Source organism: Columba livia, chromosome 1 (assembly GCF_036013475.1).
Source record: "Columba livia isolate bColLiv1 breed racing homer chromosome 1, bColLiv1.pat.W.v2, whole genome shotgun sequence".
Taxonomy (NCBI): domain Eukaryota; kingdom Metazoa; phylum Chordata; class Aves; order Columbiformes; family Columbidae; genus Columba; species Columba livia.
The window spans coordinates 112,215,938-112,243,777 of NC_088602.1; the positions used below are offsets into that span (position 1 = coordinate 112,215,938).

A 27,840-nucleotide genomic window follows, 5' to 3' on the forward strand; every position below is an offset into this window, starting at 1 on the left:
CAAAAAGCCTGAGTCCACTTTATGAAGGACATAGAACAGTGTTGCATACATAGTACAAATGGGAAAATTCCCTGCTTTGTAGATCCATTAGGATGTATATATTTCCAAATGTGACTTTGTTGTCTTTTTTAGATAAAAAAAAGTCCTCTCATTCTGAAGCTACATTTCAGAGATGGTAGGATTCTTTTGTAATATTATTTTTCTCTTTTATTTCAAGCCCCTTTGCTCCCAACATTTAGCTGTAGTCTCAAATCCTAAACAGCACCCTTTGGATTTTTTTGTACTTGGATTTAGTATTATTGAATAAAAACTCACAGTATTACTGGTGAGAAGCAAGCAGAAGCTGCAGTATTTCAAGATGCAATGTAATTTGGTTACTGAAGATTTTGATGTGCATCTTCTTGCTTAAGCAATAAGGATGTTTATTCTAATGTATAAACCAAGAAGTAAGTGAAGGGAATATCTTACATACAAAAATCTTTACATTGATGCTTATTTCAGAATAAATTACTCATTACTCAGCTGGCTGTACTTCCAAAGGATGCAGCAGCATTTCTCTATAAGAGTTCAGTGCTAGAAACCGTAAATTTATATTCATCAACTCTATTGTGCAAGATGGTACCGATATTGTAGTTAAAGTAATATAATAGTTCTAAGCAATTTGCTTCTCATTTGCTTAACTGAGGAGGGGATTCAGTCTTCATGTTCCCAGTGCCTTTCAGTCTGGTGTATATATGATTAATGTTGATGAGTCACTTCTGATGGGAATTTTAACTTTTTCTTGCTCAAGATAGGGAGACTTTCTGCCCCTCCCACCACCAGTTTAAAAGCACTGCAAAAGACAGAAATGAGGAGGTAATTTTTCAGGTTTTCAGAATTGTACCCTATTAAATGAAACCGGGAGATAGCCAGTGCATTGGCAGTTGCTGCACAGGTATCTGCAAGCCAACTAGGGCAGCTGAGATTGGGATAAAAGTGTAAGTAGATTGTTACTCACTTGAAAAACCGTTCATTCTTGCTGTTCATTTAAATTTAGAACTTAGCTGGGAAGACTAGTCTGGAAGAAGAAGGAGGGAAGATTTGGGGAGGAAATAATTCTGAAGGTGCGGAAAGGCAAATCATGAAGTGAATCCTGTAGGCGTCCTTCGTAGGAACTAGTGAAGCTCTGGAGACCTCTTTATCCCTGCCAGAAGTGAGCTGGGGAGAATGTATTTTGTATACACAGGTCGGCTTAAAAGCTTGCTCTAGCAGCATGTGAAATAATGTAAACGTGACTACAAAAGTCTCCCTGTGATTTTAGAAGATGTTTTTCTCTGTTTATATATGTGTGTCTCTGCATAAAGAATATAATATATAGTTTGATTGTGAGATTCAGTTCCCACAAAATTCCTCTAATGGGGCAAAGTGGTTTCAGTGTTGAGGAAGTTTAAAGAGCTCGAGTTCATGTGTACCTAGAGGCCTTGGAAATGCTCAGGCACAGAAATGCATGAGGAGTCCTCAGTGGCATTTTACAGTGTTTAAGCAGACTGCTGAGTTAATAACTACTGATCACAACAGGGCTTAGGCAACTAACTTGCTTCTGTTCTAGCTCTGCTAGACCTCTGTGTGCAATTTTAGGCTTCTAAATAATGTTAAAGTATGGTCTAATTTTTAAATGTATAAGCTTCACCTAAAATGTGAAGTCTAAGCCACATGACTTGTGACACTGAGTTAGTGCCTTGTTTTTAGATTTTATGTCCATATTGTCTGTCTTCTTAGGCTGCATCTGTGAGATAGGACAGGGCGAGTTCACTTGAGGCTTACCTATGCTACTGCAGACAACTGTATCATATGATTCTTTTCATTATGATAGTGATATTTGCTATAAATAGCATGACTGACTATTGGGTGGCCTCTAGATATTGTCTTTTATCTTCTGTCTAATATCTTTTACACTGACATGTGTTTCAAAACTGACTCAGCAGAAAACATATGGCTACAATGAGTATAAATGCCAATTATCATGACATTAATAATGCTGCTCCTGGATTGGGTTCACAGTGTTGTTAGATTTGTATGTGTAATTCTTTCTGTTACAGAGAAAAAAAACCATTCAGTTTGTATTATTAGCATGTTGCAAAATAAATTAATAACCCTTGGAGGAGGGAAAAAAAAGGTATTGCCCTGCAGAACCAGCTTTTTAAAAGGTGACTTCCATCAAAAGAAAAAAGATTGCAGAATGGTTCTGTGATTTATTGTATCTGAGACTGACTCCTTCCCTTTTTCCCTCCTCTGTTCCTCACAGCTCTTAGAGCTCTGTTTGCTTTTTAGAAGTATAATGACATGCTCTGAGTGGGTGAAAAAGCTTAATTCCTCCCTAGGCTGAGAGCAGAAAGAGGATGAATGTTTGGTAGTGTGCTGCTAATGTGCTGATCTGAACACCAAGAGAGAAAACCAATCTTTACAATGATAAAAAATGAAAAGATTTTATAACCTCTTCATTACTTCTAATGTTTATTCTTAGTATTCCCTGTAGTCGTTTTTTCTGTTCTGAAAACATCTACAGCTTCTTCATAAATTGCTTTGCCCTGTTGGTTCTCATAATTCACTCTTCATTGAAAATCTCATAATATACACAGAAAATGTTCAGATCAACTTCCTGGCTGGGTACTGAGCATACGTGCTGGGGGGTATTTTCACTTATCCGTAAAGCAAGGATAAACTGTTAACAACCCTTCAAAGAATTGGTAAATATCCTGTAAGGCTGCCATCTCTAAGTTCATAGAGTGCATACAGCGTGGCTCTTTGAATATCTTTAAAAAAGGCAAGAGCAGAGAAAAAGTTAGGAGTGCATAAAGAAAAGCAGAGCTGTGTATGTGTAGGCGAGAAGGAGAGTGTTTCTCGTGTACTCTGGCTTGTTCCCTTCTCTGCATGCCCTTTTCTCCATTTCCCACACATCTCTGTCACTCGTGGTTTGAAGTGACCCTCCTGTTGCTCTCGGCTGCTCTGTGTGGAATACTGTTTGGATCAGGAGCAGGAGGGGTCAGTTGGCAATGGCGCTTACCAGGGATCGGCCAGCACTGGGCCAGGTCTAGACTAGGTTTGCACCATGGGATACCATCGCTGGATTCACAAACCTTGCCATGCAGCCTGCAGAAGGAGGTCTACCCGATTGCTCCCTGGCAGCATCTTAAGCTCAAGATTCCCCCAGTTCATTCTTGCATCCATTCAAATGGAATGGCACCTGGAAAAATCATGGAATCATTTTGGTTGGAAGAGACCCTCAAGATTGAGTCCAACCATAACCTAACTCTGGTACTAAACCATGTCCCTCAGAACTACATCTACACCTCTTTTAAACACCTCTAGGGATGGTGACTCAACCAGTTTTCTGGGCAGCCTATTTCAATGCCTGACAACCCCTTCTGTGAAGAAATTTTTCCTAATATCCAATCTGAACCTTCCCTGGCACAACTTGATGCCATTTCCTCTCACCCTATCACTTGCTACTTGGGAGAAGAGACCAACCCCCTCCATGCTACAACCTCCTTTCAGGTAGTTGTAGGGAGCGATAAGGTCTCCCCTCAGCCTCCTTTTCTCCAGGCTGAACAGCCCCAGTTTCCTCAGCTGCTCCTCATCAAACTTGTGCTTCAGACCCCTCACCAGCTTAGTTGCTCTTCTCTGAACTGTCTCCAGCACCTCAGTGTCTTTCCTCTAGTGAGGGGCCCAAAACACAGGATTTGAGATCCAGTCTCACCAGTGCTGAGCACACGATCAGTTTCCTAGTCCTGCTGGCCACACTATTCCTGATACAAGCCAGGATGCTGTTGGCCTTTTTGGCCACCTGGGCACCCTGCTGGCTCATGTTCAGCCGGCTGTCAATCAACACCCCCAGATCTTTCTCTGCCAGGCAGCTTTCCAGCCACTCTTCCCTGAGCCTGTAGTGCTGCCTGGGGTTGTCGTGACCTAAGTGCAGGACCTGGCATTTGGCCTTGTTGAACCTCATACAACTGGCCCCAGCCTAATGATCCAGCTGGCCCAGATCCCTCACAAACAACAGCTCCAGTGGGTGCCTGCTCTAGTTTGCTCACTAACCAGCTGTGTCAGGAAGTTGTCTTCCATATGCTCCAGGAGCTTCCTAGAGTACTTCCTCTCTGCTGTGTTGTATTTCTAGCAGACATCTGGCAGGTTGATGTACCCCATGAGAACAACGGCTTGCAATTCTGAGACTTCTCTCCAGCTGCGTGCAGAATATTTCATCTGCCTCTTCATCCTGGTTGGGTGGTCTGTAACAGACCCCTACCAGGATGTCCTCCCTGTTGTCCTTCCCCTTGATTCTTACCCATAAACACTCAACCCTATTATCACCCTCATCAAGTTCAAGACAGGCAAAACACTCCCTAACATACATGGCTACCCCACCTCCTTCTCCTTCCTCACCTATCCCTTCTGAAGAGTTTATAGCCGTCCAGTGCAGCACACCCTTCTTGATCACGAACTCTTTCTGTAACACCTGCAAACTACTGTGACAGCCACTTGCTAAATACCCAGAGTAGAACATAATGTTTTTGTTATTCTTCTGAAAAGGGATCAGAAACATGACTTGGTACATTGCTTCTCTGAATTCCTGTTTTCTGTACAGGAGTTTGAGCCTGTGGGCAGATGCCTTTGTTTTTTATAGTTTACCTTTTCAAATCTTTACATCATCTGAATACACAAAGGATACGTCTTTCCGAGTTGTGTTCATGTCACCCTATGTATTATATAAGGTGAAAGAAATTACAGAAAGAAAATTGGCTGCAAAACAACATCTGGTATTCACTCGCAAAGCTTAGAGCCAGGTCTGTTTTCATGCTGACTGTTATTTCCTGTGTGATGCTGAATGGGCATGATGAGCTTTTATAGAATTCACCATTTTTCTTATCTCTGATTTGTTAAATGGGCAGCTCTTCTAATATCAGTACAAAATATTTTGTGAATTTGTGCCTGATGAATTTGTAGCTCCAATAGTGATCCCATTGGGAATAGCTGAGGTAGAGAGTCTATAAATTACCACTAAGCTGTGGTCACATCTGCCGGGTTTTTGAAAGCCAGCCATTACTCTTGCTGATCTGGTGAAGATGTGGTTGCCTTCAGCTGATGGCTTGTAGGTGGACTCACTTAGAGGCTCAGAAGTGTCTGTTGAATCAAAGCAGGGCAGCCAGAGCTGTGGGAAACTGTGGCCTCTTTGAAGATACCTGTATGAAACTCCATACAGATCAAGGCAACCAGACAGGTGAAATGGTGATATCTTCTTTCTTTTTGAAATGCCACTTTTCTATCCTGTCCATAGAGCTCCATTTACTCATCTTCAAAAATGGATTATGCTGCATAGTAAATGGTCATTGTACAGCAGTTTAAAATAACTAAGTGATGCCATCTGCTGTCTTAAAATCTTATTTATTAGTACATTTGATGACTGAATTGTTATCCTATGAAGAAGTGGAAACGGCCTACACTTAGTATCATGTCAGAGCTGTGACATGCTATCTGATTTGTATCAAAGTTTTGCAATATAAATATTGATTATGATTAAATACAGTAGAGTCTAGAATGTCAGAAGGAAATGTGATGCTAGTGTCAATCCAGAATAATTTCTCAGGGAATGTACTTGGCAAATAACTAGAGATTTTTTTCAGGCTGCTTTGTTTTTTTTATACTTCTGAGGGGAAGGCGTAGAACCCTGTTGAATAGATAGTAGTAGGCTGGAAGAACACAGCACACCATCTCTTTTAAGTGTATGTTTTTAAAAATTTATTTGTTATGCAGTGACATCTTCACATTATGGCTATATTTAATACAATGTGTTATCCACAGTGACTTGACTTTAGGTGCTTTGTGGAAAGTTAACCTGACCATGGACTTGAAAGGAGTTGAGAACCACCTTTGTGTAAGACGTGTTATTCAAAGAGAATTCGTCCATCATCTCAAAATGTAGAACAGATCATGACATTTAACAGTTGAATGTATACAGTAAACTAAATTTGAAGTGAGGCTGACTATGGACTACAGTGCTCAGCTCATTCAGAGAATATTGAATGGTTATTTCATGTATGTATATACATTGCTAGGTTGGTTGGGGTTTTGCCAGCAAGAGTTAGGGATGTATTTTCTTTAAATGCTCCTGTGCCAGATTGCAGTTCACAGGTTGCCACATAATGAAACAGTGAAACATCTTAGACATCTTAGCAGGTGTAAATGGGTGCTGAACCAAAGGCAGGATTTGTGTTTAGCATTTAACTCTTTCTCCCTTTGTTCTTTGTTTCTTTTTGTAATGATCTGTAAAGCGCTGAGAGAATCTCAGTTTCCGGTATTTTATTTTCACTGTAGTGAAAATAATCTGAACTCTGTGAAGTAGGCTATACATTCCAGTATTGCTTGTAACTTATTTTCCTGAATGCATATGCCTTATTTAGCGTGGCATGAATAAGGATATGCTTGGATATAAATGTATGTAGAACCACAATCTGATACTGAAATGTTTCATTTCTTGTGGTTGTCACGTAGGTGTGTGTTGTGTGGTGTGGCTGTTTTCACCCCCCCACCACCACTATCAATACTGCAGTAACATGTATTTCTGCCTGTATGTTAAAAGATACACAGTCTGTGCTTTCTTGTGCTTTTATGTAGTTTAATTTTCATGGAAAAATTTGTCCAATATGCAAACATCAATTTTCAGATATAGTACACCAGAACTCTCCTATTCAAACACTAAATATGACAGAAGTCTTTCAGTAGCTTCCTCCCTCATTACTTGGGACCATATCTACAAGATTCACAAGTGACCAAAACACCAGCAGATAATTCCTCAACTAATGATCCCTAGAGAAGTCTTACTTTCTAGCTACCTTTTAAATCAGAAAGTCTGCAAATGAGTGTATCACAGACCATGCTTTGACAGAGAAGAAACCATACCTGTATTTACATCCTTCTCGTAGCTTGCCATAGCTGCTTCGTTTAAATTTCTGCGAAATTTCTTCCTCTGAAGCCAGACTGTCCAATCTAGAGCATCCAGAAATCATGCGATGGCTTGAAACATACAGAGATTTAAAAAATACTTAGTTGTTGGTTCATTTTAATTTTTGTTTTCTAAACTTTCACAGATTTCCAAACTTTTCTGTACAACTCTGAGGGCTCAAACCCTGCTTTCAGAGGCAAAATAAAATCTTAAATTGAGATTTTCATGTTATCACAGCTTGGGCTTAAAAACACAGGAGCTTCACTGCAGTTCACTGCAAAACAGAAAGTCTCCTTCAGCCAAAGCTGTGACAGTATGGAATTGTGATGCATTTACTTACATACAAATCTGCTGTTGTTAATGTAGCTGTGAGTGAGCATGAACTGTAAACTGTGTGGTAGGCCTTAACTGGCATAGTCTATGTGGAGGTGTGTGGGGAGCAAGGACCTAATTTGGATAATATACCATCAGTGAGTTCTTACTATAATTCCAGGGCAAATGCTACACTCATAATTAGAGCATCAACAACCATGTGATGAAATGTTATGCCCTTGGCTGTAGCAAACTTTACCTGAAGGCAACAGTAGATTTAAAGCTCTTGTTGGAAAAAGCAGGAGGAGATTTTATTCCTCCTGAAAACTCAAGGAGCTCTTGAGGTGATGTTTTAAAGAAGTTGTGAAAATTTACTCGTTTTCTAATTAGCACATCTGTTTCAGGGAACGATGGCTGGCTGTTAGCAAAGCTTTTCTGGATATATCTAGGCTTTTGGATAATGCGTGCCTTCCACCACTCCAGACTGGCTGTATGTAAAACCAAAGTGTGTCTTATCTCCAGGATAACGCAGTGTCAGGATGGCCAGAGTGCTTGTGATTCTGTAAGGTGATGTGGAAAGTGGAATATGGAGTAAAGATAGAGATGATGGGAAGGAACGGCCAAGAGATAGGGAAGATGGTAGAATGAAAGAATAAAAGGAAAACCAGGATTTCAAAATTAGCTTCTTTCCAGTCTGCCCACCAAGACTTTCTTATGCTACACTAATAATCTTAACAGTAACAAAGTGCTTCATAAATTCAAAATGTAAACACTAAGGATTCTTTTCTCTTCCCTGGTGCAGTTTTTACTTCGATGACTCTTGTTCTTTTCCAGCTGAGTGCTGTTTCCAGGGAAGCCAATTCATGTGTTTTAGACACAAGCAGTGCTTCGGGAACTCTCAGATCTGACTCAAAAAATACAAAACCTGAAGTGAAGTACTGATGTGAAGACCTAGAAATGCAGGGAACTGCGCATATGATTCCTATTCATCTTCATTCCTGGTACTCCTGTTAGAAGAGCAGAAGCACTTCCATACCTCATCTGCTTTTTGCTTTTGATGTTGAATTGCCAGAGATGTCTGATTCTGAGTGTAAACTTCAGATTATCCAAAGGTCCTCTGAGGCTTTGAAGTGCCATTCTGAGCACTGTATCGTGGGAGGGGATTGCTTCGTCTTGCTGCAAACCTCACGTCTGTCTGCCACACGTCATCAGGGCTGACGTGCTGTAGTCTAGCACCTGGCGGAAAGATGATTGAGTTGAATGTGGTTGCAAATCATGATTCTTATCTGTGAGTGATAATGCTTATCGTGGAATTTTGATACCTGAAACAGAAAAGAATATCTGTTACAAACCTATGTACTAGATGGCAAAATGCAGTTTCTCTTGTTAGCAACAAAAGTGCAGCAGTAGTATTGAGGATGCTTAGATTATGTAGTTTGCTGAATAAATAGCTGGTCAGGATCATGGATCAAAATCGATTGCTGGTTCTAATTTTTTTTTTTTTCTGTTTTCTTTGTCAGTATGATACCAGAATGTTTAATTTTACACAAAACGTTTATGTACAACCTAAGATTTGGATGATGAATAAGAGCTTTTCAAGGAAGTCTGGTGCTTATGGGATAGGTTGCAAGTCTGGTGTAAGATTTATTGACTTAGATTTTTATTTTTTTTTCATTTTTTTTTGACCATTCGGCATTACCCTGTTTTATTACCTCAGGTTATTTCTCTAGGCCTGTTTTGTGAAAATTCTTTAGTACCGTGTTTCCTTATATGTTGCAACAATTTAAATACAGTGGTGTGACACCTTAGATCAGTTAGGACTCAATCTATACTTGAGGTGATTTGCAGTTTAAAAATGAAGTTACACGTGTAGTTTTTTTATCAGTTTGGAAAATAGTAAGAATTATTTCCACTCACTAGGCCAAGCAGATAGAAGGATTAGGCCAAAAAGCCATGTCTGTTTATTTTTTTTAAAGTATAAATCTTGCATTAAGGTAACTTTTTACGTGCTTGCTAGAGCAAAACTCGGGGACCTCTAATTTTTATATAAAGTTAGATATTCTTCTGAGGAACAAGAATACTTTTCTGAGTTCAATAACTTTTTATTGTTTCCTTTCCTTTTGCTTCTTGCTTGGACTTCATCACAGAGCGAAACACTAGCTTCTCTGAATTAAGCAAATATATCTATAGGCACTTGTATTCCCTTACACTCTTAAAATAGGTGTAGTAAAAAGAGGAAGATTGGCTAAGTGTACTGTTCTTTCCTCCCCAGCAGCATTGCAAAATGTATCAGCAGTTCAGCAGTGTGTTCATTGGCGCTTCTAAGGAGGTAGGGGAGATCACCTTTGGCTGCAGCACAAATTTAGTTCATCTAGTTTGTTTGTGCAGTTCTTTATAGGAACCATTAACAGTAGCTCTTTGGAGACTGAAAATTGCAAGAAATTGGGTATTTATAAGGTTTCAGAAAATGTTCCTCAATGAATGTGCATTGTAAGGTATTTCTTAATGTGTTTAGGTTAGTTGCTGTCATTTGTTATATTAACAAGCATGTCTGTATCGTCAGATCTAGACTCCATCCATCTTTGACATTTCTCATTTGTAAAGCTTTTGCATTTAGAGACTTGCATGAATGATGTGGGAGCTGAAGGGCAGAGGTTGACAGTAACAGGGTTGGTGTTCCCTGGGGAAGAAGTTAGCCATCAAATTAAGGGAAAGAAAAGGAAGGTAGTTAGAAACCAAACAAAAAACATGCCCTGTTAAATTTAGACTCACTTTCTCTGTTTCTAGTTGCACTGGTGTTTCCAAGCATGATCTCTTTTTATCTTCTGTATAGTGTCTTTTGTTCACTATTTAGCTACTGACCAGATTTACAACATTCCACAACACTGGGAGAGGAGCAGTTAAACAGCACGTCGGCTGTGACAGGAGAGAAGCGTTAAGTAGATCCAGGTTATGGCAATTTGGACTTTTAGCAGCTTGGTAGCTTTATCAGTTTTGACTTGCATATCTGTCTTCATATCTACAGTATCATAACTTAAGACGTTGGGAAGAGGATAAAAAGCAATTAATTTTTTTTTCTCTTCTCAGTACAAACTTTCTAATGGCATTTTTATAACTGCTAATAAGAGTAGAGTGAAGTTAGTTTTTACAGACTTGAAGAAGTTTGGTGGTGTTAAGCATACAGTAATTTATAATTCAATATTATAAATTCAAATTGGTCCAGCTGTGATATGATCTGACAGCCACAGCCTTACTTTATTACATGATACAACATGTGTATGCAACATTAGCACTCTGCTTAAAGAACTCGAGTCTTTAACATCCGAGATCATTGCATGATAAATCTTCCTACAGTGACCCTTGTTGTCTCTGAGCTCTCTCTAGTTTTAGTCACTTCAGGTTTCTGAAGGCTCACTGGCAGAGTGCAGTATCTGTAAACTTGGCCACAGAGAGAAAATGACCACATCCATTAAAATATGACATAACAGATCTCCTATCCACTGGAGAAACAACAAAAAAAAAAAAGGCAAAAGCAGACAATCTGAAAGCATTATCTACTGTATCTAAAAACAGCACTGTGTGTGTTTCTATTTTAAGATTATTTAACATAAATTGATGCTGTCTAGCTCCACGTGTCTCCACTGAGGGAATGTCATCCTGAGTGCACAGAACATGCACATCAACTTGAAAGAATAAACAACTCTTATTTTCGGGGAAGAGAGTACGTGATTTTCCCTTGCTACCTTTTAACTCCTTCCACAAGTTGAGCATGTGCCATAAGCAAGCAAACAAGCAAGAAGGAGTTATTTATTTATTTATTTAATTGGAACAAACAAGGGGGAAAGGATGAGCTAAAGCCCAGAAATCATCTCAGCTTCTGAAACCTCTTTCCACAAATACTCCTAATGTTTGGGACTTTGCACTGCATGAACACCACCTGGGAACCTGTCAGTGGTACTTCTCAGTTAAGCCTTGGGATGGGGTGGACTTCTTTGGGAGCTGCATGGGTATGAATCTCCTTGCTAAAATCCAGAAGGTTGAGGGTGGATAAAAAATACAGTCAAAACAACACCCTGGTTTTAGCAAGCACCATGGTTCCTAATTTTCCAGTTTCCCTTGTACCTGGCAAGGGCACAGAAGCTATTTTTGAACTGTCTAGACTATTCTTTTAAAAAGAATCTCTTTTTCTTTTTCCTCTTCTTGTTATTGGTCATCAAGATAAGGGAGTTAGCTATTCTATTTGTGAATTTGTCTGCACGCTGAGCCCACAAAAATGTTTTACAAAGCATGCTTATACAACTGTTATAAGAGCACTGTCTTCAAGAGTTATGCATTTATAAAACTGACTTGTGTGTTGTTCCAGTCAGTCCAGAAGGACAACTACTGGAACAAATTTTTACATGACGTTTTGCATTAAGGTAAAATCCAGCACCATGCCCTGCCCCCAGATTATGTTTAGAACATTTATGGACACAAAGATAAAATGTGAATGTGCAGCCAAGTCTTTTAAAGTGCATGTTCTGAAAATTGCTTATCGGAACTATTATTATTGGTTATTCCGATGATTGACAGTTTCTCCTATAGGTACAGCTTGTTTGCTCTGTTGTCTTCCTGACTGGAAATCTTGCTACTGCTGCTTTTTCTTCTGAAGATGCTTCTCCTTACTGTTGACTTTTCCGCTATTTCCCCCCCCACCTCCCCTTCTCTCCGTGTAGAATAGTTCTAGATTGGTTATGTGAGAGCACATGTATTCATAGCTTCTGCGCTATGAAAGATTAGTTATGAAATGCAATAGATTTTTAGATAATCTGATATAATAAAAAAGAGAACCCTTCTCACAAATATCCTGCTGTAATCTGAGACCATCACAGCTTTTCATTAAACGGGGTTGCTTCATCAAAGCTAATGCGTTGGAAGTCGCTGTGGATTGCTGCTGAGTATTCAGAAACCTCTTGGAGTTGATTTTGTGCTAGCATGGAAAAGCTAACTAAAATGGCAGTAATCATCCAGTTCTGAGCAGAACAGGAAAGCAATGGTAGATGGTGTTGACTGGGGACAAGATACGTGAAACACTTTATTTTCTTCCTAAGCTTTGCCTGTCATGCTGGCCGGTATAGCCTCACTTTTTTCCTCTGCTCTCCCATCTGCTCAGCTGTGTCCAGCTGCTGCTGCTTTTCTTGTTCCTATTCTGGTGGGGTGTTTACAGGCAGACCAGGCTCTGCTCCGCTGTCTCTGCTGATAAGTCTGTCTGACAGAATTAGTCGTGTTTAGGCAGGACATTTAGCTCAAGTAAAATGTTGGGCTAGTGGACTCTGAGCTCGCCTGCTTCATGGCTTTGGAGATGAGTGTGTTTTGCATAGAAACTCATGGCAGGTATCCATCCAGATGCGAAAAATGCTCTAAAATGTTATTGCTTGCAGCACAGACTGTAATTATTATTATTACTGCTATTATTGTTAAGAATTTGGATAGCCCGCTTGTAATGACCTGATCCATGACAGTAACTAAAATGGTAACTATAAAAAGCACTTGCCAAAAGCAGCTAAGAGTCCCAAGAGAGACAGGGAATGACCAGAAAAATATTGCCTCTTTAACCATTCGCAGATGTATTTTGTATAACGTGCCGCACATATATATATATATATATATATATATACACACACGTGCAGACATAATTTAACAAAACCTAATTTTGTTATTGTCATGATAACTGTCAGTTAATCCAATATCAGTTTGAGGTGACTTGATTACGGAAAAGCAAGTAAAATAGCCATTTTGTTTAAGTTTTATAAACAATATATCTGGCTTGTTTCTCATTTATCACAGTCTGCTGTTTTTCTGATGCTCTGGTGCTTTATTTGTGCGTGTGTTGGCAAGACGGATCTAATTGGTTTCTATTTTATTTACAACATATTACTTCTGAGGCTTGCTTTTAAGAAAAAGCAGGACTTTTTATGCATCATATCTAGTTTCACAGTGAATTTAAGACTGCTGGAGTCATGCTTAGTAAGGGAATTTGATGAAGTTGTTCCCTTTCTGAACTCTAGAAGATTTCTGCTCAGTACAAAGCTCAGGATAAGTTACATTTTTTTGAGTGCCTATACAAGTAAAACTCTACATCTTGATAATACAAGTGATATCACAGCTTGATATTAATTATGTGTTAGTATAGTGATGGTGCTGTTTCACCATACTTTTCCTGTTTAACAAATGCTAGTCATACTTGAATATCTCAATATTACTTGTCAGTTATTCAGTTCTAATTTCTCACATTGAAACTTTCTGAATGCAGAGTTTGACCAATGCAGATAACGAGGTGACAGTGTTAATTACCGAGTAACATTCTGATAGCTAAGTTCTGCAAAAGATAGTGAGAGATTTTCCATTTTTTTAAGCTGTATTCTCCTTCTAGTGAAATGCATTGTGAGTCAAACATAGTTCAGAAGTGTCTTGAAGATCCTTCTCTTCCAAGCCTACTACTTCTCCTCATAGGATCATTTTGGTTGGAAGAGACCCTTAAGATCAAGTTCAACCATAGTCTAAACCTGGCACTAAACCATGTCCCTAAGCCTCATCTGTGTGTCTTTTAAGCACCTCCAGAGATGGTGACTCCACCACTTCACTGGGCAACCTGTTCCGGTGCTTCACAACCCTTTCTGTGAAGAAATGTTTCTTAATATCAAGCTATTTACCACCAGATTCAGGCTCTGTAACTCAGTTGTGCCCAATCTTTTTGTCTTTTGCAAGGCTTGTTTTCCAGGTTTTCTGTTGCATGACCAGCAGTGTTTCCATCACAGTAACAAAGTGATAGAATTTACCTATTTCTCCATGGGTAAATACCTCATGATTTGGTGAACACCAACATTGTGGTGATGGGATGGGAACATGCCTAGCTGTAGGTTGAGATGGATGCTGAGGCAGTCCTTACTTTGTGACCCAGTGGTCATAGGTGCTCCTGTCCTCTTACCTGAGCAGATGTGTTCTACAGACTTGATGGGGTGGAAGCTGGACCTTTGTCATCTTAAGAGGTGTCCTTCCAGCCCTGTGGCTGGGAAGGGGCTTTTAAGCCTCCAGAAGACAGAGCAGCAGAGATAAAAAAAAAAGGGGGGGGGGGAGGGGTGGTGGTGGTGAGTAATCCAGACAATGTTTGGGCAGGTCAGATCTGAGCTGCTCTTACGTGCCATGTGACAAACACGTGCAGATCCATACACAGATGTCATGGTATAGCAGAAGCTATAGGCAGCCTTCTGTCTTCTAACAGTACCAAATTAAATTTGATTGGGGAAATTCTCTGACTAAGACTGATGTTTTGGGAACTGATAGTTACGTCCTAGACATAGGTCAGAGTGGGCTTCCTTCCTCTAAAGAGAAAGAATTGGCTTATTTCACTATTACTGTTCTTTAGTTCTTCAACAAATATTCTCTTTCTCTGGAGACGTTCAAGGCCCTCCTGGACACATTCCTGTGAGATCTGCGCTGGGTGAACCTACTTTAGCAGGTAGATTGGATTAGATGATCTCCAGAGGTCCCTTCCAACCCCAACCATTCTGTGATTCTGTGAAGACCTAGAAGTATCATAGTGGTTTCCTCCATCATAATGTTGACTTTATTATTAAAATGTGGTTATACTGCACTTTGTTGAATTACACTCTTTTTTTAAATTCTGGAATTTCTCTACGAACATTTGTTGTAACGGTATAGTTGATATCTGCATGAGGATGTCTGTCAGATTTCATGTGCGTGCTACTCTCCTTGCAGCTACAAAAATGCTTTCTTTGGATCCAAATTGTATTTTTGCTATACAAATTTTTACACTGGAAAGGGTTTTTTGTTTGTTTTTGTTTTACAAGCTGCATCTGAAGGAGACGAATTAGAAGCTATTTGTGCAATTGCAGTGCATCACCTTTAAGTCGCAGCAGTTCCTCATATAAATGGAGAGAGAGAAAATCTGAAGAATGAAAGAAAAAAAAAACCCCTTATTTCTCAAGAAATTTAACTGCCTTTGCTTTTTTGGTACCATTACAAGTGATCATATCGGAAAGGCCCTCCTAGTTTAAGCTTTCTTACATTTCTTTGCCTTATCCTGAAGCTGTTTACTCCTCTTTAATGCTGTAAAACTTTTTATTTAGAAACTTAAAGAAAAAAAATATGCAAAAAAGAATAACCTAAAGGCTTGTGCTATAGTGTGTGACTCATCATGCTTTTTTTGGGAGGAGGAACTTGCTGTATCCTGGTCTGTATTCAGAAGTAGCCAAGCTACTAAGCTCAGACATTTGAGGGGTTTTTTTCCTTCTTCTATCAGGCCAAATGCACTCAAGCTTCCTGTCTCAGGAAATGGGTATGAACTTCTTTTTCTCTCTCTTAGTCCCTGTTTTCTTTCAGCCAAAGGGAGCTGAGTTTCTAGTAATCAGCTCCAGGAATGGGATATGTGGGATAACAGGTCCTTTTTGGTTTGTAGCTAAAGCAGAACTTGGAAGAAAATCTTACCAAATTTTGCTCATTCTAAAGGACAGGTTCACTTTATTATTTATAGGCAGACTGAGATAACGTCTTGTAAATTAAAAAGATGAAGCTACAAAAAGCATTAAAGAAATACTTTAGAATCTCTGTAGCCAGGTTAGATACTTCCTCTTGCACTTTCTATAACTTCTGTTTTTGAAGTGTCACCTTGTTTATATATGGATAAAACTTGGTTTGAACTTGTGTCCCTGTACAATAACTTTTACTAGAATACTGTAATATTTAATGAAGCAGAGCAACTTGTACATTATAATTCTAAGAGGAATTCAGATTAAATAGGCATAGTACTGAAAGTGAGATAAGCTTACAACAGAAAATAGTATTTGAGCAGCAAAAATGGGTGAAAAAACTCAATGTGACATGAAACAATAAGCTGTAAATAATAGAGGAAGTATTTAAGGGAATAGTAAGAAGCGTTTTGCTTGGTGGCTGATCCTGTCAGATGGCTATCAAATTTAAAATGCTATATTTAAATATATTTTTTTAATCTGGGCAATTTTGTGTAGGGATAAGAAAAAAAGTTAAAATGACTGTAATAGTAGCTGTGTGACAGTTTTGTTTTTTTTAGGCATGTGCTGAAGTCCCAGGTGCATTCATTACTGTCTAGGCAGGAGCTAGAGGTATAAGCCACTGCAAGAATTGTCACTCAGGGCAGCTTGAGTAACACTCAAATGCTCACATCATACGCAATATCCCACTTTTGAGGTCAAGCCGTAACAATTGGCAGAAGGTGCTGAAGGCTGATGAGGAAAGACCTTTCCTGTTTTGTATAGCTGGGGCAAGGTGAACACATCTTCCTTTAATCCTTGGTTTTAGGCAAATTTTGACAAACTGCCTCTGTCTATGTAGCATGTGTAATTTGCAATTTGCGGTTATGCCTCCTGCGAGGATACAGCACACATAAGCTTCTGTCACAGCTGGAACTTGAATATATGTGCAAGTAGCCAATGAGCAACACTCTGAAAATTACTTCTCCCAAACACGTGCAAATTGAGTCACAGGTGAGTGAAGATGGAAGGAGAATACAAAGGCAGAAGGGATCCAGGTGATATAAGCCCAAATATCACTCTAGCTCAGAAGGTGCATGTTTGAACTGTTCCAGCAGAATGTGCAATATCTGCCTACAGCTGTATGACCTGTGGTTTATGGCTGTCATAGACAACACACCATAATGCGTACTGTGAATGCTTCCACATGTCTTTTAATATAGGTTAGTGAGGTGACTTGAATCAACTGAAGAACCAAGCATAGATGTTAAATAACAGCTAGGTCAACTATGATTTTGCCAGCCGTAAAGCAGTAATGAATTTCTCGGGTCAGTAACTTCTCAATCCAATCCGCCCACATTTGTGAAAGCGTGCCTGTGTTTGGCTTTGTGACAGCATGGATATTTTTCATGTTTAGGATGACTATTCCTGGCGAGATTCCTGACTGTTCCACCCTGTCAATTCACCAGCTAGGATTTGCTTTCTTTGTTTTATAGTTAAGTGTACTGTAGTTAAATGAGGACCTACTCTGTCGCACCTTTTTTGGATGTTTGGGAACTGTAATGTAAATTACAGCAGCCCTCATTTATAGCTCTGGAGTTCTTTGTTGCAGCCCTAAATCTGGCATTCAAAATGTTGCAAGGTGGCCTCGAGCTGCTGGCTGCTGTGTGTTTCACCATTCTATGCAGAAGATATACACATGTGAGTAGTTGTAAAAAGCAAATGGTACCTTGCGCTTCCTTCAGGGGCATTCATTACTGTAGCAGCCTGAGTCCTTGTCATGCAAGTGCATGAGTCTGGGGAAATTATGGTATACCGTCGTGTTGTGGTTTAACCCAGCAGGCAGCTGAACACCACACAGCTGTTCATTTGCTCTCCCCCCCCCCAGCAGAATGGGGGAAAGAATCAGAAAAAAAAAAAGGTAATATTTGTGGGCTAAGATAAAGACAGTTTAAAGGGACAGAAAGTGAAAATAATTTAATACCAATAGAAGAATATACAAAAACAAGTAGTGCACAATGAAATTGCTCACCACCCATCAACTGATGCCCAGCCTGTTTCTGCGCAGTGGTCCCTTGGCTAACTTTCCCTATAGTTTGGATGCTGAGCGTGACATCATATGGTATGGAATATCCCTTTGGTCACTTGGGGTCAGCTGTCCCAGCTGTGTCCCCTCACAGCTTCCTGTGCATCTCTGGCTTACTCACTTGCAGGCCCATATGAGAAGCTGAAAAGTCCTTGATTGCTTAGCAACAACTAAAACATCAATGTGTTATCAACATTATTCTTGTACTAAATGGAAGACATAGCACTGTAACAGCTACTAGGAATAAAATTAACTCTATCTCAGCTGAAACCAGAATGCACAAAATTAGGTGATGGGATTAAAGAGAGGCAGTATCAATAGAAGTGTGAAAGGAAGACTGGGCACAGGAGAGCAAAGCTGCTTAGCATGTCTGCTCAGACACAAGATGCAAAAGAGACCAGGAGAAGAACCAGGGTATGGGAACAGTCCAGCAATCCCTGAGGGGCAGCAAAGAAATGTCAGCTGTTTTGGAATGTCTGCTAGGAAGATCAGCCACCAATACCTGCTTTCAGCTGCTGCTCTTGGTGGGCAGAGCTGGGAGCAGTAAGGACACCCCTCAGCCCTCCTCACCTCATCGCAGGCAGTAATTACTGTTAACTCGGGGAACAGATGGGTTCAGCGCTTACAGTTTGAACTGGTGGCTGTGTGTCACTGCTCCCAGCAGTCAAGTGACCTTGTTTATGCTGTGTAGCTGGGCCAGTATGCAGCTATTTCCATTGTAAACACTCACAGAAAGCTGGTTTTGGGGTATGCTTGTGCATAGTACTTTGCAGTTAATTTTGTATGGACAGACATGCTGACCCTTGTTCCCGTAGCTGCCGAAGTGCTTTCTGCTGGTGTAGCCAGAACAAGTACATTGTATGTTTTTGGTTCATTTTTGCTGTCAGAGAAACTAGTGGGCTGGTAGAAACGAGTGAAGGGGGGTACTTATGGCATTGAAGAAATGAGCTACAAGGTCAAATGGCTGGGTAGCTTAGACCCTTCTAGAAGAGACAAAAATATCTTTATGTAGAATCATTAATCCCCCAGTTTACAAGACACTTCAAAGGAAAACAGAGATAATAAAACTACTATAATAGGAAAAGGTAAGCATATTTAAGTTTGAAATTGTTTTGAAAGAATAGAGTTTGTATATATTCCTGAATACTGTCTGTGCAATACTACATTACTCTCTTTTCTAGGCAGCAATTAAAAATAATAATCCCATTATGTAAGAAAACAGATTAGTTTGAATTAAATGGTTTTGCTTTTTGGGAAGTATTAGGCATGAAAATATTTTAAGTGTCAAATTTACTTGGAAATGGAATGGAGCTCCTGGGGATTGAGGAAGGTTAGAAAGTGGTAAGGACCTCTCTTTTGCTATATAAACATCCTACCCTGGATTGTGTCCTTGAACATGTAAGAGTTTCCCAGGGATGTTTGATTATCATTAAAACTGGCATGCTGCACAAAGGCAAGGAATATATTTTCACTTTGTCATGAGATTTTCTTCAGTAGTGTGTAATTTGTCCTGTTTCTGACAGAGCTTTCTCAAGGGTTCTCTTTATGCCAGTGGTGCGTTTGTTCGTTCGTTTGGTGGCTGTTATTGTTTTGTAGCCTATTCAAATCTGTCTATCGGATGAGAATTTCAGTCAGTTGAGAGAAGGCTTGTTCACCTTAGTGACAGAGCAGGGGTTCCTCAGGAAGGACTGACAAAAGGTGGTTGTGGAGAGGGACTGTCCCTTCAAGTGTTAGGTGGGAGACCTGTCTCTTCCTTTTGTGACCTAGAGATGTTGCAATGTGTGTTTTGTGTGATGTCCCCATTGCATGTGCCTTTCCCATGAAGGAAAGAACAAGACAGGGGGTGACATCTGACAGATGTGTAGGCGTTTTGTTTAATGCTGAAAGATATAGTGATGAAATAAGCTGCATGGACTAATGGTCTCTATAATGCAGAGGAAGAAGGGGAAAAAGGAAGGGGGGGGGGGAAAGAGCTAGAGGTGGGGAGGGGGGGTAAAACCCGAATTTTAGAGATTTCAGGTAACTGTCTCTACACAAGCAGACCTTGAGGCAAAAGCCCTGCAAAGGATTTCTCAGCTCCTTGGAGAGCCTCTTTTAAAACAATACGAAAGTGCCAGAAACCATGTCCTTCAGCTGGGGAAGGACTGTGTTGTATGTGAGTGTTTTGGAGAAGTTCTGTATCTTGGAGGAAGAGGAACCGGAGTGTGGTTTGACAGTTGCTACAGCAACTAACGTTTTTTTAATGGAAGGCAAGGATAAGTGATGGTATAAAGTCTTGTGTAACTTACGTACCTTCCCCTGCTTCCTGCCAATTTTCCAGTATATTAAAACAATAAGTAATTTATGAGTTCGGCTGAGAAATGGCTTCTCATTTGCCCAGCTTAGCCACATTTGTGAGACTGCGTGATCTTTATGGAGGCAGCAAAGAAACTATTTATACACCGGAAAGCAAGGATTCAAGCATCTCTGAAAAGTATACTTTGCAAGGGAAAGATGCACTCATTGTTTTGCCTGAAAAAATTCTGTTAGATGTGGGTGTTGCTGGACTGAACCTTCTGTATCTCATAGCTTCCTTTCTTCTCATCCTATCTGTTCCCCGTGCCATGATTATTTTTTGCGAAGTTTTTTAAACTCTTTGGTTACCATGGAATAATTTTTTTTTTGATGTAGGAAAGAGCAAATGAAAGATGACGAAAACTTGTGGCAGGAGGGGAATTCTGGCCTTCTCCGCTGCAGTTTTGCAGAACCAGCCCTACCATAGACATGCTCCAGTAGCTCCTGTCCAGGGACAGAATTTAACCCTTCTAATTTTTTTCTTTTTAGGACCTAGTTGGCTGCTAACGCCTGGGAGGAATGATACCAGAGCAGAAACCACACATCACAGCCCAGAGTATACAGATGCTCACTTTAAGATACAAAAAGGTATCTCAATGTGAGCTTTAATTCACCAATTCAGGTTGCATATTTAAATTTAATGGTGGTTTCAGTTTTACTAGTGAAATTTGGGGGCATTTTACTGCTGAATTTTAGGGGAAAACAGTTTGTAGGGTTTTTTTGAAATCTCACTGGAAGTCTTGAAATATTTTGTGGGGTTTTTTTTATAAATCTCACTGAAAGTCTTAGGCTGCAAAGGGTCACTTATATAGTATTTTGCCTACCCCTTGGGTTCTTTATGTCAGATCAGAATTAAAGGTAGAGTTGAGATTGCTGATTTTAACTGAAGAGTAAGGATTAAATAATTAAACATCTTTATAATGTAAATATGAACAATTATGGAATCCGAAGGTTACACAACTTTTATCCCACTATTAAGTTCCTGTTTTCATGAACCAAATGTGTTTACATAGTTATTTAGATGCAAGATTTATGTTACAGATGTCCTTGCTAATATTTTGAGTATTAACAGTTCATAACCAGAGCTCCTAGTTTTGCAGGTTTAAATCCTGTGTTTCGTTTTGCAGTTGTATTTTTTTATCTTCAATACCATTAATGACAATTTTGTACTATGCACTTAATAAAATTACGACTGAGCTAAGAACAGTCTTTCAAGTGAATGACACTGAGGTATTTAACTGGAAGAAGTTCACTGTTCTTGAGTTGCTGAGAAGTGGTGCATGAAGCATGCACATTTTTTTGCACAGATGAGAAAGTAATAAATATTTGCTACCAATTTTAGGCATTTTTAAACTCAGTAGAGGACTAGTTACTACCTTCTTGCCACTCAGTAACCTGTTTTGTGGATTCATGAGAGATAAGAGACAGAACTGAAATATTTGAAATAAAGGGAAGACAGGCAGAAAGCTGTCTTTTTAGATACTGGTGTGCTTGTGCCCATTTTTTACTTCAAGAAAAAATTGCAAAGTTTGAAATCTGTGACATGAATGTTTTCCTCCCTGTAGAGTCCTGTCCTTCCCTTCCTCCTATAACCCTCTTCTCCTGTGTCCTTCCCCAGATGTTGAGATGGCTCACATTTTTTATTTCTCTAACTTTTCCACTTGTCCTGGTGACACATCCCCATCTCTGAATCCCTTTTATACTCACTCCTTCAGACTCCCTCTGGGTCCCCCTGCTGTAAGATTATCCTTTATATCTCACCATCCTTCACTTAGTAACACAAACCTGATTTCACCTCTCTCACCTTATGCAGCACGTTATACTCTTGATTCTCTGTGCTATTGAAGCTGCTGCCTGTCTCCTTTTTTGTTTTCATGTCAAAGTCATTGATTGAGCTACTCAGGGTTATTTTTCTTCAGTTCTGTCCAGACTTCCTCCAGGCTGGCTCTAATCTCTTCCACTGCATCTGACTGCCCTCGTCCAGCATCCCACGACTGCCAACTAGCAGTGCATTAGTAGAGGAACACCGGCAAAACTTCTTGTACTTGATTGATGTGCATTGTTTCTGCTCTTTAAGTCACACAAAATGGAAATCTTACAGCGTTGTTGAATTGTTACTGTGTAGGTGAAAGGAAGATACTTGATTTCCTAGGAAACAGATAAGGGCACCTGTGACATGAAGAACTATATGTAACACAAAGTGCTAACATTTTTTTGCTTATATTGTTTTGAAATAGGCAGAAATTCGTTGAAGCAATGCGTTGGTCAGGGAGTGATTACAAACACTGTATGCGAACCTCTCATACCTTTGAAGGTAACGGTATCTCTCCTCAGCTGTATTTAACTATGTTTCAGATAAGCCTTTCACTTCCACTTAATACTGTGGATTATGCTCTGACATGGGAGACCATGTAGATTTTTTTTTTTTTAATTATTTTTTTTTTTTTTTTTCCAAAATTGAGTATGCTGCTTCTTTCTTGTACAATTATTGGGCTTCTGATTCCTGGGTGCTTGGTTGGAACATGCTAATGCTGATGGCAGCTGTTGGCGTGCAGCACACATTTGTAAATGGTCTGAACAACTCTGCTTTGAGATTTACTGAGTGATTAGAGTATTACAGTGTCTCATTTAACCAACCACTTCAGACTTTTCTTTAAGCAAACTGAAGTTTCTCATCTGAAAAAATGTTGGTATAATTTGAAAGCAAAAGGAAGTTACTTGCAGTTCATCAGACTAATCAGTCATCACTGGCATCAGTAAAAATAGAAGGTTGAGACAAAATATATAATATCATCAGATCTAAGGATCTTCAGATAGGTCTAATAGAAGTTAGTTTAGTGACCTAAGGTAGTGCTAGTTAAAAACCTTTTTGGCATGGATATTACATATGCATTTTGGTTTAGAAAACGTTTTTATTTTTATTTTTTTTCTCCAGATCAGACAGGAAGTTATTTGCAGTTGTCTTAAAAGTGAATTCCTACTAAATGGTTAAAAATAGCTACTATGAAGTATTTTCAAAGTAGTACTAAACCAAAGATTTTTCTGCCTTTGTACTGATGGAATTACAGACCAAAGGAATTGAACTGAATCTCAGTTTGTATGGCTAATGATAATAATTTATTGTCAAAAAGTATCACTCTTGTTTTCTACATTATCGAAGGAAGAATACTGTCATTTGGGAAATTAGACACAACAGGTTATGGTCCATGTTTTCCAGTGAATGGTTCTGTATGGTTATTCAATGAAAGCAGGTGCTCAGCTGTAATGATAGGAAGCTCCATATACAAAAGTGCCTATAAGCTTTAAATTCGGTGGAAAAATTCTTCCTTTGAAAGGAAAGCTGTCCTGGCTGTTATCCGGCTCATGATAGGATAGCTTTTTTTCTTGTATCTTTTGAAGTGCATGAGCACTTGTCTTTCTGTAAGGTAGGTGCATGAGGTTGCTTGAGGCACCACTCCATTTTGTAAGGTAGAAGGAAAACATGATTTAGTTTGTACTGGTTTACTCCGTTGTCAAGTTCATGCGATTCCTCTGGGGAAATGCATATAACTGTAGACTGAATTTCTGTGCTGTAGATTACTTTTAATGCATCCTTAAATGCACAGATTTAAATTGAAGGGTAAAAAAAGTTGTTACATTTTAAAATAACAAAAAAGCAACCAAAAAAAGTAAAAGCAGTGAGAGTATGTGCAGGCTGTAGGGGCCAGCTCCACAGCAGTGAACATAACAGCAGCAACTGGGAAAGGCATCTCCTGGCTACCTCCATGCAGGCTACCCTGTTCCAAGGCTGAGCCTAATATCAAAGATGCTAAAACCTCAGCAGGCAGGAGAGGGAGGGAGCTGAGCGTGCGGTCATGGGAGCAATGCTGGAGGTGTCAGTGCAAACACCGACAGGCTGGGAAGGCTCAGGGAGACGTGGAGGGCGTGCTCTGCAGACCCTGCCAGTGGCTTCTGTCAGGCAGATGCTGGTGAGTATGACCCCTTCCTAAACCCTTACCTAAGGAGCGAGACTTCATGCAGTAGGCTCCTTATCTTGTGGCTAGCAGAGAGGTCATGCTGTGAGACTGTGGCGAGGAGGACATGCCCTCCCCAAGAACTCCTTTGAGCATGCCTTGATCACATCGCATGAAGAAACACCCCCTTGGCAGCATTGGGGTTGAGCTGTAGCCACCCTCTGGTGCGGGGGCTCCCAACAGAGATGCCTGGGTAGTGCCTGGTATGTGGGAATGCTGTGTGGGATGCCGGAGCACAGGGCTGTATCACCAGAGCCTCCGGAGGAAGCTCCTCTGTAGTGTGTGAAACCTGACAAGTCAATGAGTAAGCTGTAGCCTTACGTAAGGGTGTAGTTAAAGAGTTAGCTGCAGATAAGGGGTGACTGAGATATGTTGATTTGTGCTATTGAATATTTGATGCTCTGCTAAAAGGAGTTGGTTTTGAATTTGTTGAATCAGCTGTGGTCATAGCCTGAGAGTGAAACTTTTGACAGCTCCAGCCCTTTTTGGACCAGATGCTGTAGGTCCTGTTATCCAGGACCCGGTCCAGTGTATGAAGAGTTATGGAGTGTTATCTCTGTTGCCTAATGTCTGTGTATGATAACTTTTGGTGATGTGAGACTGCCAAAAAAAAGACGGGAAGAAGTTCTGGTAGCTTTCTAAGAAAGGCATTCACCTCTTTAGAGGAACAAGCTCTCTTTGATATATGATATCCCGTAGTGTTAAATGTGAGTCTGGCCTTGCAGCACAAAGGGCTGCAATATTTCTTAACCCAAAGACATTTGGAGAGTTTTCAGTGAGGCCTGGCCTTTGTTTCTAAGTATTTATAAGATCTACATTGCCAGCAATAATTGATCACTACATGCAGTTTTACAAGGAGGTGTATTTAGCATTTAATGTAACAACAGCACTTGTGTAGGGGCTGTTACTTCTTTACAGCAGTGCTCATTTACATTTATGGGTCTGACAAGCCTTCCATCCTGTTTACCTTCCTGCTGTTTCCCATGTGTCGTGGCTGAGCAGTGGGTTTCTCACTGTCACCTTGCCTGTGCTGCGGTGGGGAGATGTCTGCCCTGTGTGCTTGTGAAGTATGGAGTTCCATAGCTCTCACTGCCATGTATGCTGCCTAGGTGGTTACATATCTGTCTATCTATCGATTTTTTTGAATATATAACATCTCTGCTAGGAGGATCTTGTGTTTACTCTCACTTGCTGGGAATTCTATTAGCAAAACCAGACAGACCAAGATAAGGAGAGGGCCATCAACAACTGTACTTTTAAAGCTCACTGATCAACAAACCCAGCTTCTGCCACCTAAATTTTACCCAGCTCCTACCACAAGATATGGAAAAACAGCTGCAATTTTTTCACCCATTTCTAGATGTATTTCCGACAGACCATCTGCATTAGCAATGCCAAATTCTGACACATTGTCAAAATATTTATTTTTTCAGAAATAATTATTTTTACTGTATAACTTTGTTGGAGACTCACATGATTGATTTGAAAATCAAGCTGGTCTGTGAGAGAGCACGTTGGCTCTTGGCTTTTGAGGGCTTCTCTGCTGCCAGGGTGTTGGCCTTTTTGCAGAAGCAATGGGGAGCATTGCTGCATGCAATGAGGTTTCTCTCCTCAGAAGTGTGGGTGAAAGCTAATTCAAGGCTGTCCCCTTTCTGAAGCTGGAAAGCTAATTCAAGGCTGTCCCCTTTCTGAAGCTGGAAAGTTGCATTTTTGAGAGTGTAGGTTCTCTTAGCAAGCAACTGTCTTCCTGGGCTGGAGGAAGAAAAACTAGGAGATATGGCGATCAAAGACTTGCTGTCTCTTCCCAGCACATACAACACAGAGCACCTTCACCTGGGAATGAAAGCAACTGGGGGGATGTTGTTGTAGCAAGATGCCTGGGTCTGTGTAGTTGTCATTGTTTTCTTCTGAAGGGTAAAAGCGTATCCCTTGTGGTGATGGCCATCCTACCTGACTTCTTTAAGCTTACCTGTAGACTGAACTAAACTGTACCATTTGTTGATGGTTAAACTCTGCTAATGGGTATGTTATATAGGAGATCAATTCAGAGCAGAAGCTGGTGGGTTTTGAGTTTTTCTTTTTTTCTTGGTAATTAAGTCTGCAGGAGCTTTCACTGACTAAGATTTTATGGCTAATCATCCCATGCAATTGCCTTGCTGTTACAAAAGAGCTGCCTGGCAGTGAAGTGGCCCATTTGTTCGGACTGAACCTCAGAAATACGCAGGCAAGTTGTGGGTGGAAACAGAAAATGGCTGTGGCAGGTTGGAGACTGCTGAACTGGAAGACTGTCAGTTAATGGTATTATGAAGAAAACCTTGATTTTCTATGCATGTTGTCAATCTAGAAGCTTGTTAATGTGGTCTCAGCATGGTTTAAGACTTTGGTCATTTGTTAATTATCCATCTCATTCTGTAGATGTGTTCACAGGAATGTAATAGCAGGAGCTGTTTATTCATAGAGATATACTGTTGCAATGCCTGTATGTGTTATCTTTCAAGATCTATCAGACAGATTATCAGGTTTGCAAAATAATAAAAATCTGGCATGTTGGCTAAGGTGCTAATGGACCTCCTCAGCCCTGAGAGCCTGAACACGCAGAGTGGTGGATGGCTTGGGAGGGGAACACTTGGGTGCGCTCCTGCTGGTCTCCACTCTTCCTCTGGGCACTTGCGAGGTGCTCTGGTGCAGAATAAATCTTAAGCGCCACCATCACAGAGTTGCCTCAAACCTGCTTTGTGTACCAAGGTTTGTTTTTCTAATTTAGCATGCTATTCCATGAAATGTCAGCCACCTCCAGCGTTATCCCGTCTAAGTTGTAAAGTTTTCCCTCTCCCTTTGCTTGGCTCAGGAGGTGGGGAGGTTTTGGGAACATTCCAGGCTTTTCTGAAGCGTCTTTTTCCACTGTCAGGCGGGGTCTGGCACCGAGTCAGACGCTGCTTCCCAGTTCTCACCCTTCCCTTGCAGGCAGAAGGATGACCTGCCTTAAGGGAGCAACCTTTCCTGGAGGATGAAATCAGGCACGTAAATTAAACGCTCACCATAAACATTAGCTGCTTACGCACCTATCAGCTTATTAATCCTACGTTAACACTCTCTGGTGCGGTGTTCATTGATTAGTTAATTAGTGTTTGTGCAGTGCTTTGAAGATGACAGTGATATGTAGATTTCTGTTATCATAATAGATTAGTATATTGAACCAAGCCAGAAACATTACTGAGGTAATTTATCTGTATTCTGGTGAGAGAGGTGTGTGTTTATTAGGAGAGCTCGGTGAAGCACAGAACACATCTATTACAGATCAGAAGAGGCAAAATTTGATAACTGAGTGGGAGTCTTATTAGACATATCTTGCCCTGCACTGAGGAGGAACAAAGATATTAATTTACCTGTCTCCCTCTGTTTGTGGGTTGTAATGTCAATTCTCTCTTTCTCCTTCCCCATTTCTTCTCTGGAAGTCTTCTCTCTCATTTTATTTTGTGTGAGTGCTCGAGTGCCATCAGTGCCTGAGCATCCGTGGAACGATAAAGGAAGACACCCTTTAAGTAGCTGAGTCCATTCTGGCCTGCTTAGGAAAGGAACAAATACCTTATCTATCTCTAAAAATGTGTTTAA

General features: G+C 40.2%; 1 protein-coding gene across 6 annotated transcripts in view; it reads left to right on the forward strand.

The window, feature by feature from the left end:
- The window catches only part of ARHGAP6 (Rho GTPase activating protein 6), a 335,136-nt gene that overhangs the window by 210,454 nt on the left and 96,842 nt on the right, over window positions 1-27,840 (forward strand). The window contains exons 1-2 of one of the 6 annotated variants that reach the window (XM_021300815.2): window positions 14,822-15,626; window positions 20,705-20,803. The exons of 2 other annotated variants lie outside the window; for them this stretch is intronic. In XM_021300815.2, coding sequence (XP_021156490.1) covers window positions 20,735-20,803 — 69 coding nt within the window. In that variant the 5' untranslated portion in view covers window positions 14,822-15,626; window positions 20,705-20,734. Of the gene's footprint in view, window positions 1-14,450; window positions 14,787-14,820; window positions 15,627-20,704; window positions 20,804-27,840 lie in introns of those variants that run through there. 3 more of the 6 variants (XM_021300814.2, XM_065073418.1, XM_065073414.1) reach the window with 3 other exon arrangements.